This window comes from Camelina sativa, chromosome 20 (assembly GCF_030686135.1).
Source record: "Camelina sativa cultivar CO46 ecotype springtype chromosome 20, ASM3068613v1".
In the NCBI taxonomy this organism is placed as follows: Eukaryota; Viridiplantae; Streptophyta; class Magnoliopsida; order Brassicales; family Brassicaceae; genus Camelina; species Camelina sativa.
Window position 1 is genome coordinate 5732649 of NC_141899.1, and position 14815 is coordinate 5747463.

The 14815-nt window shown below is 35.3% G+C and overlaps 2 protein-coding genes and 1 pseudogene across 4 annotated transcripts; 2 read left to right on the forward strand and 1 right to left on the reverse strand.

Annotated features, from left to right (window-relative positions):
* Positions 1–891: 891 nt before the first annotated feature.
* LOC147918492 (uncharacterized) lies at positions 892–2867 on the forward strand (annotated as a pseudogene).
* Positions 2868–5179: 2312 nt separating this feature from the next.
* On the forward strand, positions 5180–9168 carry LOC104769606 (telomere repeat-binding protein 4). Of its 3 annotated transcripts, XM_087504398.1 has the most exons (11): positions 5216–5431; positions 5545–5619; positions 6079–6193; positions 6305–7037; positions 7134–7310; positions 7399–7449; positions 7527–7606; positions 7728–7963; positions 8077–8397; positions 8483–8546; positions 8641–9168. In XM_087504398.1, exons 3-11 carry the CDS (start codon positions 6110–6112, stop codon positions 8830–8832), a joined length of 1938 nt encoding a protein of 645 aa, XP_087360524.1. In that variant the 5' UTR covers positions 5216–5431; positions 5545–5619; positions 6079–6109; the 3' UTR covers positions 8833–9168. The 3 variants fall into 3 exon arrangements, with proteins under 3 accessions (XP_010492162.1, XP_087360524.1, XP_087360525.1); XM_010493860.3 differs by having other exon boundaries at positions 5180–5619; XM_087504399.1 differs by lacking the exons at positions 5216–5431; positions 5545–5619 and adding an exon at positions 5706–5762.
* A 1614-nt stretch (positions 9169–10782) lies between these two features.
* Positions 10783–11537, reverse strand: LOC104769607 (uncharacterized). Its single transcript, XM_010493861.3, has 2 exons — positions 11170–11537; positions 10783–11059 (listed from the first exon to the last, which is right to left on the reverse strand). The coding sequence occupies exons 1-2, from the start codon at positions 11443–11445 to the stop codon at positions 10955–10957; spliced, it is 381 nt and encodes a 126-aa protein (XP_010492163.1). The 5' UTR covers positions 11446–11537; the 3' UTR covers positions 10783–10954.
* Between the last annotated feature and the right edge of the window lie 3278 nt (positions 11538–14815).

Here is a 14815-nt window from a genome sequence, read left to right on the forward strand (position 1 = left end):
TCTAATGAGGATAGTGAATCATATTTGGCACTAGGTAAATTATAATGGTGTTTTGTTGTGTTTTTTTTCATAAGTTTTTGTTGTGTTTTACAATGGTTTTGCTACGTAGTTGCGAAGTCAATAGATATTGCGAGGTAGTTGCGAGGTTTTGCCGAGGGTCATCTCGCAAATGCCTCGCAATATTAAGTAATTGTAATATTTCTAAACATTTTAAAAATTAGCTTGAATCTTGGACCCAAGATTTTGCTGGTTTTAAAAACATTAATAAAAACATTAATTAGTTAAGGTCTAAACATTATTTAATCTTTAGTTTAATTTAATATAAACATTAATTAATTTTTTTTGTTGTTTTAATTTTCGAATTATATGGTTTTGTATTGCAACGTATTTGCGAGGAACTCTAGCAAAGCCGTCGCAATATTTAGGGTTTCCTATTGCGACGTTTTTGCGAGGGAACGTTGCAACGGCGTCACAATATTTGCTACGGAATTGCGAGAAGTCAAAAAGTTTATATATACACCGCAGCCCTTAGTTTGAGCTCGCTCAAACCACGCCGCATCCAAAACCCTAAATTCTCTTTTCTTCTTCCTTCTTCTCCGTTTAACCTCCCGTTTTCCGGTTAATCCTTCTTCTTTCCCTAATTTCTTCCTCCAATCTTCTTCTTCTCCGACTCGACTCGGCTTCTCCAAAGGTAAATCTGACAGTCATTTTTCTATAGTTTCATTTTGAATCGATTTACGGTTTTTCATTCGATTTAAGTGTTGTTTTATTCGATTCACGGGTTTTTCAATCGATCTGTAGATGTTTATTCGATTTAGAACCCTTAACCCTAAACCGATTTAGAACCCTAATTTATTCGAATTTGATCTCAGACTTTTTTTTTTCTTGTAGATGTTTTCTGGGAACGACTACACACGATTCCTCTCGCAGACTAATGCTCCAAGTCCATGCAGTGGTGGTTCTCGAGGGTCGTCATCGGGGGTTCAAGGTTCTCGACATGCAACCTCACAGCATAGGCCTCCGGCACCTGCTTCATCTCCACCCATTCGTACGCCTCCAACCGCTGCTGCATCTCAAACGATTGTTCCCGATGCAGCCACACCTTCATCTCCAGCCACTCCTACATCTTTGCCTCAACGTTTAAACAGTATGACGTTGGAGGAGTTACTCGAGAGTCCTGGCCGTCAAAATCTAACACGATTAGATCCAAACCGTCCACCAGGAACTCTCTGGTAACTGAATGATTAACTTATTTCAATTTTAAATTTGAATTTTTAATTTTAGGATCAATACTTACATCAAAACAATTATGTTATCCCTAGGTTTTGTGATGATGGAGGCGTTGCAGCCACTGTCCGCAGCATCTTTGAAAGAGATTTCAAAGAGCCTCATGCTAATTGGTCACAAACGCCACAGGCGGTCGTAGATCGTTGGTATGAAACTTTTGCGGTAAGTAATAGTTTAGTTTAGTTTAATCGTTGATATATAACTTATGTAGCTTGGATCAATACTAATATATTTTGTTTTCTTTTTACAAGCAAACATATAACTGGGACCGTTCTATAAACGGTAGAGTTAGACATGAGTTTGAGAAGAAGTTGAAGGAGCGGATGTGTGATCAAGTGTGCCGGTGGAAGGGAAAGTGGAGGGAGAATGGTGATGATGCAAGGCCGCGATGGATTGATCCTCAAGTATGGGATGGACTAGTTAAGTATTGGCGTGATCCCAAATCAGAAAAAAGAGTATCAACGGTCGTAATGCTCGATATCATGATCCTGATGGCACTGGCATATATAAACACCGCTCAGGCCAGACCTCTTTTAAAGCTCGTGCCAGAAAACTTGTAAGTTTCTAAATACTTACAAGTTACTTCTTGTCTATTAATTCTTACAAGTTACAAGTTTCTAAATTCTATGTTACTTCTTGTCTTTTTCTTACTAATGACCTTTGTCTTTTGTTTTACTTTGTGTTAGTCTGAGGTGACTGGTGAAAGCACTCCGGATTATCTACGTGTCCTAGAAGACACTCACAAAAAACCCGATGGGAGTTTTGTCGATGGAAAGTCAGAGTCCATCTTCAATGAAGTGTCATCAAAGATACAAGAGGTTCAGTCTCAGCTCTGTTCAGGGGATAACACGGAGAGTTCTGCTTCTGGTGGGTTGTCTGTTTATGCCAAGAACAAAATTTATGCCGAGGTAAACTTCTATTTTATGTTGGATGTTTGATGTTGCCTTATTGTTTGGAGTTTTTGTTGGATGTTGAACGTATTTCTTGTGTGCTTTTGAAAACTCTAAAGTTTGTCTTGTATGAGTTTGTGTTGTTGTTTTTAGTTTGTCATATGGTATGCTAAGATTGGTCTTGATAGTTTGTCATAAGATTAGGATATGCTACATTTGTGTTGTTGTGTCTGTTCTAGGATCCGAATCTTGTATGTCACTTGTTGGCTGTTTCAAATGAATATGAAACTAATTGTTTGATTGTATTGCTCGTAGGTTGCTCTGAGGAAGAAAAATAGACTTTATGGAGTTGGCTCTCTGCAACATGAAGCATCTTCAGCCCATTTTGGACCATCGCTTCCGCCTACTGAGGATCCGATTGTTCTTGCTCAGAAGCTTGCTGTCGCTGAAGCTACTCTTGCAACCCAGGCCACTCAAATTCAAGACAGTGCTCAAAGGATGCATAGCTATGATGCATATTTTGACTACCTTGCCGGCAAGGATCCTGAGTTTGCTGCTAAGTTTGGAAGCAGGTTTGTTGACTCCAATCCTCCAGCAACACTAGACGGCACAGGCACAGGCACAGGCACAACCACTGGCACAGATACAGGAACCGGAACTAGGGTTCCCTCTCTATCACCCTCTTTTTAAGACAATTTGATATTAAGTTCTAAGGTTGATTTTGTTTTTTGGACATGGTTCTAATGTTGTTGTTAAGACAATTTTTTATTTCTTAATTTTTTTTTTAGACACAAAAAATTGTCTCGGTTAATATGTCTGAATTTTATTTTATATTTTGATTATAATTTCTATTTCTTATAAAATATTGTGAAAATATAAATATATAAATATATAAATTTGAAAATCAAAAATATAAATATCAAAATGAAAAAAATTCTTAATTCCGTAGCAAATTTATGCTACGGATCTGCGATGATTACTAATTTGCTATGGATTTTGCGACGAAACACATATCTGGGTTTATAATCTTATTAAAACTTTGTGACGGAAACAACGTCGCAAAAATCTAGCAAATCTGCGAGGGATTTACGTCGAACATATTTTGCAAGAGGAAAGCGAGGAATGTTGTTCATCGCAATTTACGAGTGCTTTGCGACGGACATTTATTGCAAGAGAGGTGCGAGGAATGTTGTTCATCGCAATTTGCGAGTGTTTTGCGACGGACGTCAATTCGTCGCAAATTTTGCGAGGGAAGTGCTATGTGTATTAATTTGCGACACACGATTAGCGAGGAATTGACGATCCTCGCAAATCCCTCGCTAACACCAGTTTGCGAGGGAAGAGCGACAAATCTTGCCATCGCAAATCGCGTATTTTCTTGTAGTGATAGTGCATTAGTGCGTATACACGAGCTATAACAAGTTATTTTGACAAACTAGATATAAATGACAAATACATATATATATGTTATTGTTACATAGTCGTCACATTAATATAAAAATCATTTGTTCGTCAACAATATGTATATGATACCCATAACATTATTAAACTTAGAAGTTGATTGATATAGGAGATCTGATATTAGAAAATTCTGAAAATGTTAAGTTGGCAATATGTGTGTGAATATATAGACTATAAACACATACATCTACTACATGAAACACAAACACATGGTTTTGTTAATACACAACGACATGGATATAAGTCCAATATTATCGGCGTATTAAAAAATAATATGAGGGGGGGCCGAGGGGGTCATGAGTGTGACAATCAACCATGTGAAATCTTGTCTTTCTATATATATCCTTTGATTTGTTATATATATATATATATATATATATCTTGCGATAAGCTTATTATGCCAACTGACTTTCAAAATAAATGGAATATTCTCGATTTGCTAGGTGGTTGGATCTCGTATTCATTTAAAAAAAACAAATAATATATGCAACACAAACTTATTTTATTGCTATTCTCCTATATCCGATTTTAACGAATAATATAACATTTCTTACAACTAGGAATATGCTCTTTTCCCGGCCAATTAAGAATATGCTTGACACTATTATTATAATGTTAATCAAAGACAACCATGGATGTTTATCCTAAAATGTAGATACATTTCATCAGTAGTAGTAGTAGATCTATCATTTATATCATGCATATATATATCTAAAGACGTGGAGATGTTTTTTCACTTTTAAGATGCTCTATAATTTTAACAACGACGTGGAGTAACTAATCACTTCCTCATGTCTATTATTATCATACATTGTAGTATTGTTCCAATGAGGGAACTTGACTAAATAGAGAAATGGGTGAAAATGCATTAGTCGCTATTGGACTAATCGTCACAGAAGAAATTAATTAGGTGTCTTTAGGCCTCTGGTCAATAATACAGTATATAACAAACTACTCCATTTATAATAACGTGAGAACAAACTTACCAAAGTTAATATTTTACCCATAAAAAAAAACAAATGAGAGACATAAATAAAGCTTTGAACAATATTTATGGGGAAAGGATTCAATAGTTACGAATGATATAAATGATAAACCTTACTCTAGTAGTAGTAGTAGTAGTAGTAGTACATTAAAAGAAGCCATTGGGGGACAACAAATGAATAAGTTTTTTTTTTTTTCAGAAAGCGAAAACAATTCCAGGTGTACAACCACGTAAGCAAGGGAGATACACGTGGACCAATGAGATAAAAACGTGGACGGAACAGTAAAAGGAAAGTATCCACGCGGTATCACAAATCACAATCCTCATCATAATTAATAATATTCCCCCTCATTTTGGGAATATAATTTTTTTTTTATCCAATCCCGAAATTAAAACCCTCTCTTTTTTTTTTTTTCTGACAATGACAAAGAAAAAATAGGTTTCGTGTAGTGAGAGGATCCTCCACGTGTCGTAGTGATAATAAAAAAGTGAGATGAGATTAGGAGAAGCGTGACTGGCTAAAGCCGGTAAAACCAATATCCCATTGAACTGCCTCATCCGGTTGTGTGGTTAATTTCTCTGCTTTGTTACATTTTTTTTTTTTTTTTTTTTTTCTGAAAAAAGGAATAAAAATGGGGGTTTAAGCTTTTTGAGGGGGTGGTTTTTTTGTTTTCAGAGGGTTTTATGTCTTTCTTCTTCTTCCTATTCTTAAAAAAAAAAAAAGAGAGATTGAGATAGAGAAAGTGAAGGACGATCGCAAAATCTTCCAAGGATTTTACAAAGCTTCTTTTATAACAAAAATAAATTTGTATAGCATTTTTATCATCAATTTGCTTTCTTTTTTTTTTTTTTTTTTTTCTTTTTTTGAATAATCAGAGATTTGGCACTGGGGTAAAGTAGCATACATTTCTTTTTTCCCAGTTTGCGTGATCTATAATTTAACTCCTGTGCGCGAGATTGTGATCCAAGAGGGCTCGTCGTTGTTTTCGTGATTCGGTGAGTTTTTTTTTTTTAACTTTTTTGGTCATCACAATTTCACAATTCATCATCTGTTGAAATTATTAAAATCTGTTGTTTGTCTGAAGTTTGCTATGGAGATCTGATCAGGAAGATCGTGGTGTTCTATTGTTTGTTTTTACGTAAATTGTTACTCTTGTTCTGTTTTCTTCGTCTCATCATTTTTTTTTTTTTTTTTTTTGTTATTTCCATTGATACGCTTAATTTTTGCATGTTTTAAAAAATAAATATATATATACATATATTTAAAATTTGATGAATGGGTTTGGTGTTCTTTATTGATCTGATCTATATAAGGGGGTTTAGTTTTATCTTCCTGGTTTTTGCATCTGATCTCCGATCTGTGTAGATCACTGAGAGCTTAATTTTGCTGTAGATGATGATGATGATGATGATCATGACAGTTAATCTTTGTTTATTTTTTTTTTAAAATTGCAGGGGTTGTTTTTGTTACGCGTAATTGAGAGATATGGTGGTTAAGAGGAAGTTAAGTTGTGGCTCTAATGTCTTTGATTTCCCTAGTATTCCCAAGGCTCCTCGTTCTAGCCTCAGGGTATATATAGATTCTTGTGCCCTTCATTTGGATTTATTTACCTTTTCTGTCTGTGTTGTTTTGTTTTACTAAATTCGAATCCTGATGAAACTTGTGTTTTTCCTGTTTTAGAGGAAGGTATCATCAAGTAAGTTAGCTGATGATAAGGATAACAGTCAGATCTGTGCGATTGATTTGCTTGCTTCTCTTGCTGGAAAGTTACTTGAAGAAAGCGAGAGTTCTTCAACGTCTACTACCTATGCGAATCATGATCATCTCGGTGGTGGAGTCATTAAGCAGGAGGTACTTGAAGATGTCTATAATAATAACAAGCCTTGTAAATCTGAGTTCTCTGATCATGTAAACCTTGCCTCAAAGTCCACTAGTAGCGTGACGTGTTTGCAAGTTTCGTCTGTGGATAATGATGGCATCTTGGAGCAAACACCGGTTTTTTCTGATTGTAAGAAGGAGGAGTGTGGTTTGAAGTCCCTTGTTGGCACTGAGGAGGAGACATGTGTTGTGAATGAGGCTGGTGGTTTCGTTGCTGATGGTTTTAGTTTAAAGGATCCGAGTCAATTACGTTTGCAGTCTCCAGAATCAGTCCATCTGGATGGTGATGTTAAATTGGCACCATGCACAGATCGTGTCCTCGATGATTCTTTTGAAGGATATGTGAATCATTCTAAGTTAGTTTGCAGAGATGATGACGATAACTATTGTAAGTATTACAAATTTAGTGACAACTGTAAGAAGTCGTATAGGCCTCCTCCCTCTCGGGTTGGAAATCGAAGAATCAAGAAGTGTGTGATGAAAAATTACGGGAGAGGAGTCTCCAAGTTGAAGTGTTCTGAAGACACTAGAACAGGTTTGTATCATATATTTCTGCTGTGTTACTCTTTTGGGGCATCCATTTTTTGTTGTTGCTCTGCCCTTACTTTTGCTTGCGGATATCTGTCTGTAGATGGTCATTTGAAGGCTCTGTACCGCAAGAGAAAATTACCTTATTATGGTTACAACCCATGGAAGCGTGAGACCGTTCATAGGAAGAGAAGACTGTCTGACAAAGGGTTGGTCGTAAATTATGACGGAGGACTCAGTAGTGAAAGTGTTTCTAATTCACCTCTGAAGCGAGAATCAGGTACTTTTCAGTCTATATTCAGAAGCTTCATTATCAGGCTGATATGGTTTTTATTTCATGATCTTTTTGGCTTCTTTGTTATATGCAGAAGACGGTATTCTCTCTAGCGAAATAGGTCTTCATTTAAAGGACTCCCCTGGTACTTGATCAGTTCATAATTCATAGAATTTGACTGAGACGTGATATGTGTGGCTCATGTTACATCATTGTTTGCAGTCAAGTTCAGCATCAAGTCGCTTAGGATTCCGGAGCTTGTTATTGAAGTTCCAGAGACAGCAACTGTAGGGTTACTGAAGGTGCGTGATTAATTTGTCTTTTCCTGTCTGTCGGTCTCTTTAGATGTTCCGGTTCTGCTGTGTGCAATGATCAATGTTATTTCATAACATTAGTCATGATACTTAACACTTTCGGTTGCAGAGGACGGTGAAAGAGGCTGTTACTGCTTTACTCGGTGGTGGAATACGTATTGGGGTGTTAGTCCAAGGGAAGAAGGTTAGGGATGACAGCAGCACTCTATCACAGACTGGTCTTTCGTGTAGAGATAACAACCTTGGCTTCACCTTGGAGCCTGGTCCTGAAACACTGCCTGTACCTCTTTGCTCTGAAACTCCTGTTGTTTCTATGCCAACCGATTCCACCGATTTGTCAGAAAGGTGCAAACAAACCTGTTCTTATATATATTTTGGATTGCTGCAAAATTTTGCTTTTGTGTACGGATAAATTTGAAGCTCTAGAGATCCTAAGGAAAATTATTCGCTCTTCCCAGGTCCGCAGCTTCTCCCGCATTAGATATTGTAATCCCTCTCCCTCCCCAAGATGCAGATCTCCTGATTAATTCAGGAAAAAGTGTGGAGACTAACCATGAGTTAGTCCCATATCAGAGTGACATATCAGCTGATGAACAACCTTCATCAGATTCAAGAGCGTTGGTTCCAGTTTCGGCCTTGGAATCCGGGCCTCTAGCAATTGTTCCACTTAATGAGAAACCTAAGCGTACAGAGCTTTCACAGCGAAGAACCAGAAGACCATTCTCTGTTACAGAGGTAGAAGCTCTAGTACAAGCAGTTGAAGAAGTTGGGACTGGAAGGTAAAAAGTCTGATTCAATTGATGATGGTTAATATAATAACTTGGTTGTGGGGGTCAGACTAATGATAAAAAAATTATCTTGCAGATGGCGTGATGTGAAATTGCGTTCTTTTGAGAATGCAAGTCATCGAACCTACGTGGACTTGAAGGTAAGATACATAGCAAAAAACTGGTCAAACACACTTTGAACCTTATCCACTAGAAATTGAAAGCTTAATGGTTCCAATAACCGTGTGATGGCAGGACAAATGGAAAACGTTGGTTCACACAGCAAGTATTTCACCACAGCAACGAAGAGGAGAACCAGTGCCTCAAGAACTTCTAGACAGAGTCTTAGCAGCACATAGGCATTGGTCAGAGCACCAAATGAAACAGAACGGGAAACTACAGGTGGCTACAACAATGGTGGTTGTTCAATCAGGTTCGTCCATGTAAAGAAGGGGAAAGATAACAACAATAACTTTCACTTGACGACTAAGGAAACATCGTGGGCAACTGTACAAAGGCAAACCAACAAAAGTATAGAAGCATGCTTAATTTCTAATAAGAAGACTATATATATATATATTTATTTTTGTTATCGAAGCTGCCAGAAACAAGACGTTCCTTTGACTCTTTTGGTTACTTTATGGTACATCTGTTCATTCCAAATTTCTAATTGATTTGAATTTGTAATATGATGTTATTATTGGTTGGTAGGTCCGGGAAATGTAATTTTAGACAATTCTTTTATTTTTTTTTGTTCATCATTCAATCTATGGCAGTTTAACTTTTGAGGAGTACTCTCTTGTTGTTAGAGTTGGATATTTCTTCTTTCCATAGTCGATTCTATTCGATGGTCTTCATCAAGAGGTCCATGAGATCTACTTATAAAACTAACGAAAACCATTTATGAAACTAAGTTCTTGTTTACTTTATGGGGTTAGGGTTTTTGGAGGTTCTTCCATCATATTGTAGATAGATTTTCAAAATCACTCATATAAAGAAAATAATGAAGTGGATTGCTGTAAAAAAAATTATATAATTTGTTTACCTAATTTTGTTGACGATTTCTATCGTCCATATTCTTGCCGAGTTTATATTGATTCTCTTGGAACTCTTTGAATAATTATTTATTTCTGTTATTTGCACGTCATAAAAGCGACTATATATGTAGTATGTAGATCTCGGGTCCTTGAGAGTTGAGACCAATAAATCTGATCGTGGATGTGACATTTAGATAATAAATATAGCCACATTTAGTCTTCTATTGCATTGATGAGAGTATCAAGTTCTAAACTCAAATATGCAGCAGGTTTTGTTTGTAGAATCTCCACCAAATAATAGATAACTTTTCAAAAAAATTATATCTTCAACTCATCACGTTTTTACGAACCAGAACCACACTACAAATAATGGACATTAATACAGTATCGAGGGGTTATATATATATATATATTCGTTGATGGATAAAAGCCAAGAAGCGACAAAGTCAATTCATGTATTTTCAAAATTGAATTGGATCAATGTCGTCATGGAGGCAAGTGACCTTTAGCTAATATCCTCGAGGTGACCATATGCCCGTCACACTCTCCAATCCTATATATTTGATGCTTTTATAAGTTTTTAACAGAACCATCTATCTTATTTCATTGTCATCATATATAACAAATCTAGAAACTACAAGGAAACATGTTCAAGTATGTGCATAATTGCTAATTTAGACTTGAGACTGAATTAAAAACACATTTACCATTATACTTAACGATGCAATAATGCAATCTAATTCTTTCATTTGGTGAAAGTTTATTATGAATATAATGACCTTACATTGTGGATAAAGCGAGAGCTATATATAAACTACTTGTACAAGAACAAGATTTACGAAACAGATGGTGTCTTCGATAATATTTCCTTTGTATGTGATTTTCCAGTGACATATAATATAATTTTATCTACTATACTCAAAACTTCTCTCTAAAGAAAGAAAATTAATTTGTACAAACTTGAAGAAGATAATGTTGCAACTCACTCAAGCAACTTTATATTGATCACTTTGGAAAAAAAGTATGTAACTCGTACGTGTCTCGTCTCCACCAACAACATAAAAGAGAGTATGCATCATCTCTCGTCTCAACCACAACTTTGTTACACAAGCACAAAAGTTACAGTTTTATTCCTCATAAGTAACCAAGGTGTCAAATATAATGATCTTCAATCTAACTCGTTTCTCTCTCTGGTTCAAACATTTCGATATGATTCCTCATAATCGGAGATGTAAGTGTTTTAAATTTATCTAATTCCTTATCTTTCTTTCTCCCAATATAAGCCCAAAAACCCCCAAATTTAATTCTGAATACAACACTATTAACTCAACTTTTGTAAACACACCACCCAAAAAAGTTGTTGAACGATCCAAGAAAGATAATTTCATTTATATTTATAACAATAAAAATATATAAAAAGATAGATAGATAGATAAGTTTGTCTAGGATAAATTGAATTGCTTGGCCATTTATAAAGAGGATATGACCATCAATTCATCATTGCATACAACTTATTAGATCGACGAAGAAGATTACTTGTCGTAGATGACAAGTGCGCGAGTGTTCTCAGTATCTGCCAACATTTGAGTCACTTGTCCCCGAGAATTGTACAATTGCCCCAGTGGGTCGTAATAGTACTGCACAGTGAAAATTATAATGAATATGAAAATGTGCTTTATTATATATATGGCGATAACAACTAAGACTTGATTCTTGGTCACAAAAGAAAGAAGAGAAGAGCACTTACCCGGTAGAGCCGTTGGTGAGGCATGATACGTTCCTCAACTATCCAACCAGGGTGAAGCCACCTGTATCGAGGACACGAATGATCGAACACAGAACAATGTGTACCTGGGATTGTGTTCAATCTTTTCTTACGATTCACAACCATCAAAGTCTCTCTGCCTTCTCTGGACAAATTCGCAATGCTAGTCTCGTAATCGATCCCCTTCAACGCCCTCCTCTGTCGTGGACGCTTCTCTTGTTGTGGTCCAGAAGCACTTGATGATGATCCCTCATCCATATCTTATCGTCTCTTGCTCTTTTCACGTTTTTGTTTTATAAACGAAAGGTTTATCACCATATATAAAGAGTACATTAACATATAAGGGTATATTATCTATAATTTGTATGTATTCGTTATTTTGCACCCTATATGGAAAGATATCTATTTGCCCTAAAAGATATATAGAAACATATCTTTAAGAGATTGCATCGTTGTCAAAAGAAAAAAAGAGACTACATATATGACCCACAACTCATTAATGTATTTATTTTTTTATTTTCGATATTTTTGCATTTTATATGGAAACATATCCTAAGAAATTTATACAAAGTCCACAACACATTAATGTATCTTTTACATTTAATAGCAAATATAAAATAAATATCAATTTAAAGCTTTTTGACTAAGTTTTTTTTTTTATCTTATGATTTTTTTTTTGGAAAAGTTTTACCTTTACAATACAACTTTCAAACTGGAAAGATGGTTACATTGCTGTAAAATAATATTAAATTAGATTAGCTTGTTTTAAGTTCCTACCAATTTAATTTCACCCATATAACATAGATCTTTTATATGGGATTAGATGAATATCCAAATATGTTACTTGTTTCTTTATGTTTGATCACTTTCATATAAGTTAATAAAAATTTATACTCGAACACAGAATATTTATACTCGAACACAGAATATTCACATAATTATGTATGTTATACCAGATAAATATTTAAAATTAATAAAATTTAAATTTATAAACAGAGAATACATGTATTCAGTCTAAATCTATTATAATATAGTCGAACATGTAACTATTTAAAAAAAACGGTTATAGAACGATTTTTTTTTACGTATACATAATAAGACGAGTATCTCATTCCAAAATATATACATCTAGGTTAAATATTTGAAATAAATGAAACTGAAACCGAATCCAAATTTGATTTAGCACCCTTAAATAAACAGTTGGAAATGTTTGGATTGCATTTAGAATAATATACATGTAATATCACGTATTTAAATTATATCTTAATTTTTTCTTATATATATCATTTCTGCAGGTCTGAGTAGAGGTTTATATGAAAATTTTCTAATCTTTAAAAAAATTATGCAAAAATAACCCCGCACGTATGTGCGGATCCGAACCTAGTAGATTAGATGAATATCCAAATATGTTACTTGTTTCTTTATGTTTGATCACTTTCATATAAGAATTTCTCTAATTTTAAATTACATTAGCTTATCCTAGTCTTGTATCATCGAATTTCTCTTGACATATAGGTTCAATTCAATGGTTAGTTTAACTCTATAGTTAAAATGCTATTTGTTTAGCTGGTTTCGTATACATATATCTTGATGTAAATGTACCTTCTTTTTTTTTTCTTGGATGTGCTTAACTAGATTGAAGAATCATCGTTAATATCATTTATATAATTTTTTTTTAGATTTGGGTTCTCTTTTTTATATTTAGAGTATAGTTTTTAGGGGTAAGGTTTAGTTCTTAGGATTTAGGGTTTAGAATTTAGTTATTTTATATATTAAAAATGAGTATTTTTGAAAATAAAAACCATGAAAGGGTATTTTTGAAAAATGACATAGAAAATAGGTATTTTTGAAAATCTCCATATACAATACTATGTCGTTAGAACGGCTTTGACGAGCTTACTTTATCCACTAAAGCAAGTGTAACATGACACAAGAGAATTCTAGACCAAGTCATGAATGTCTCTATCATACCTCACTTACCATGATTAACATAGCCAACCTTTGAATCTAATAATATGTTCACTAATCATGTTTTTCTTTTCTTTCTAAAAATTCATTTTTTCACCCTTGAGATCTCAAAGATTTTACCTTTTATGTGTATTATCTTTCTAAAATTTAGTAAATACGCCATATTTTACGATGTACTTATGCCCTCTTCACATCTACTCTTTTTCACTTTTTATTGAATTTAAAATACGAGACTGTGAATTAATTCTCAAGGTATATCGTAACGATTTTTTCCTTATTATCTTTATGAACTTAATTACTTTTTAGTTTAGGTTAAAACCTTTTAAATTTGTATAATTATTCAAAAGGAAAACATATTAATTTCTGAATAAACCTCTCTTCAAAATAATTGTTATCTTTCTTATAATTAATTTTACAAAAATATTAGTTACAACGAGTAAATTTAATTTTTAAATATTCTTTTTGAAAAAACTAATATATTAGAAAAATCTTAATTTGATAAATTAAAATTTCTATAAATTAATAAATTTTCAGGGTTCTAATATTATTAATTTATAGAGATTTTACCGTAGGATAAAAAGCTACCAGAGGAGCGGGTGGAAGAGAGGGTGAGTGATTTATGGTGTCAAGGTTCTGGTTGGGCATGGGGGAGGATAATGCCTTATGTAGCAGAGGAGATTAAATTACGACTTTGTGTTGTAGTTGTAGATAATGTAACGGGGGCACATGACCGGATCTCGTGGAGAGAGGTTTGATGGTATATTTACAGTGGCTTCTGCTTACTCTTTGCTCACCCAGTATAGCTCTCCACGTCCACATATGGAGAAGTTTTGGTCTAGAGTGTGGAGGGTTGTGGCTCCCGAGAGAGTGAGAACCTTCATATGGCTGGTCGGGAATCAGACAGTAATGTCCAATGCTGAGCGCTTTCGACGTCACCTGAGTGATGCTTCAGTCTGCACAGTGTGTAAGTGGGGTGAGGAGACTATTTTACATATATTGAGGGATTGTCTGGCTATAGCTGGTGTCTGTAGGAGGATTGTGCCGCCGGGTAAGCTTCAACAATTTTTTGGAGCGTCTTTACTCGAATGGCTTCATTGGAACCTGTGTGGAGATTCAACATCCTGGTCGACTCAGTTTGCTATGGCAGTCTGGTGGGGCTGGAAATGGCGATGTGGTAACGTGTTTGGGACGGTTGGCAAGTGTAGAGACAAAGTTAAATTCATCAAGGATATTGCGAATGAGGTTCTACAGGCTATTGTGTCTCTGAATGGCTCACGGGAACATCGAGGGAGAGTTGAACGGATGATCGCATGGACTGTTCCACGCCATGGGTGGATAAAGGTAAATATGGATGGAGCTTCTCGGGGGAACCCAAGGATTGCAGCAGCTGAGGGTGTTTTGTGGGATGACTCATGTTCTTGGCAGGGAGGTTTTTTGCTAAATATTGGGATATGTTCTGAGGGGGGGGGGGGGAGGGGTTTACTATGGACTTGTTATTGCTTGGGAGAGGAGGGTGGTACAAGTAGAGTTGGAGGTAGATTTGGAGGTGGTGGTTGGTTTTCTCAAGACAGGGATCAGTGAGGTTCATCCTTTGTCTTCTGGTGCGCTTGTGCCATGGCTTCATGTCTAATGACTGGAATGTCCGCATTTCTCACGTGTA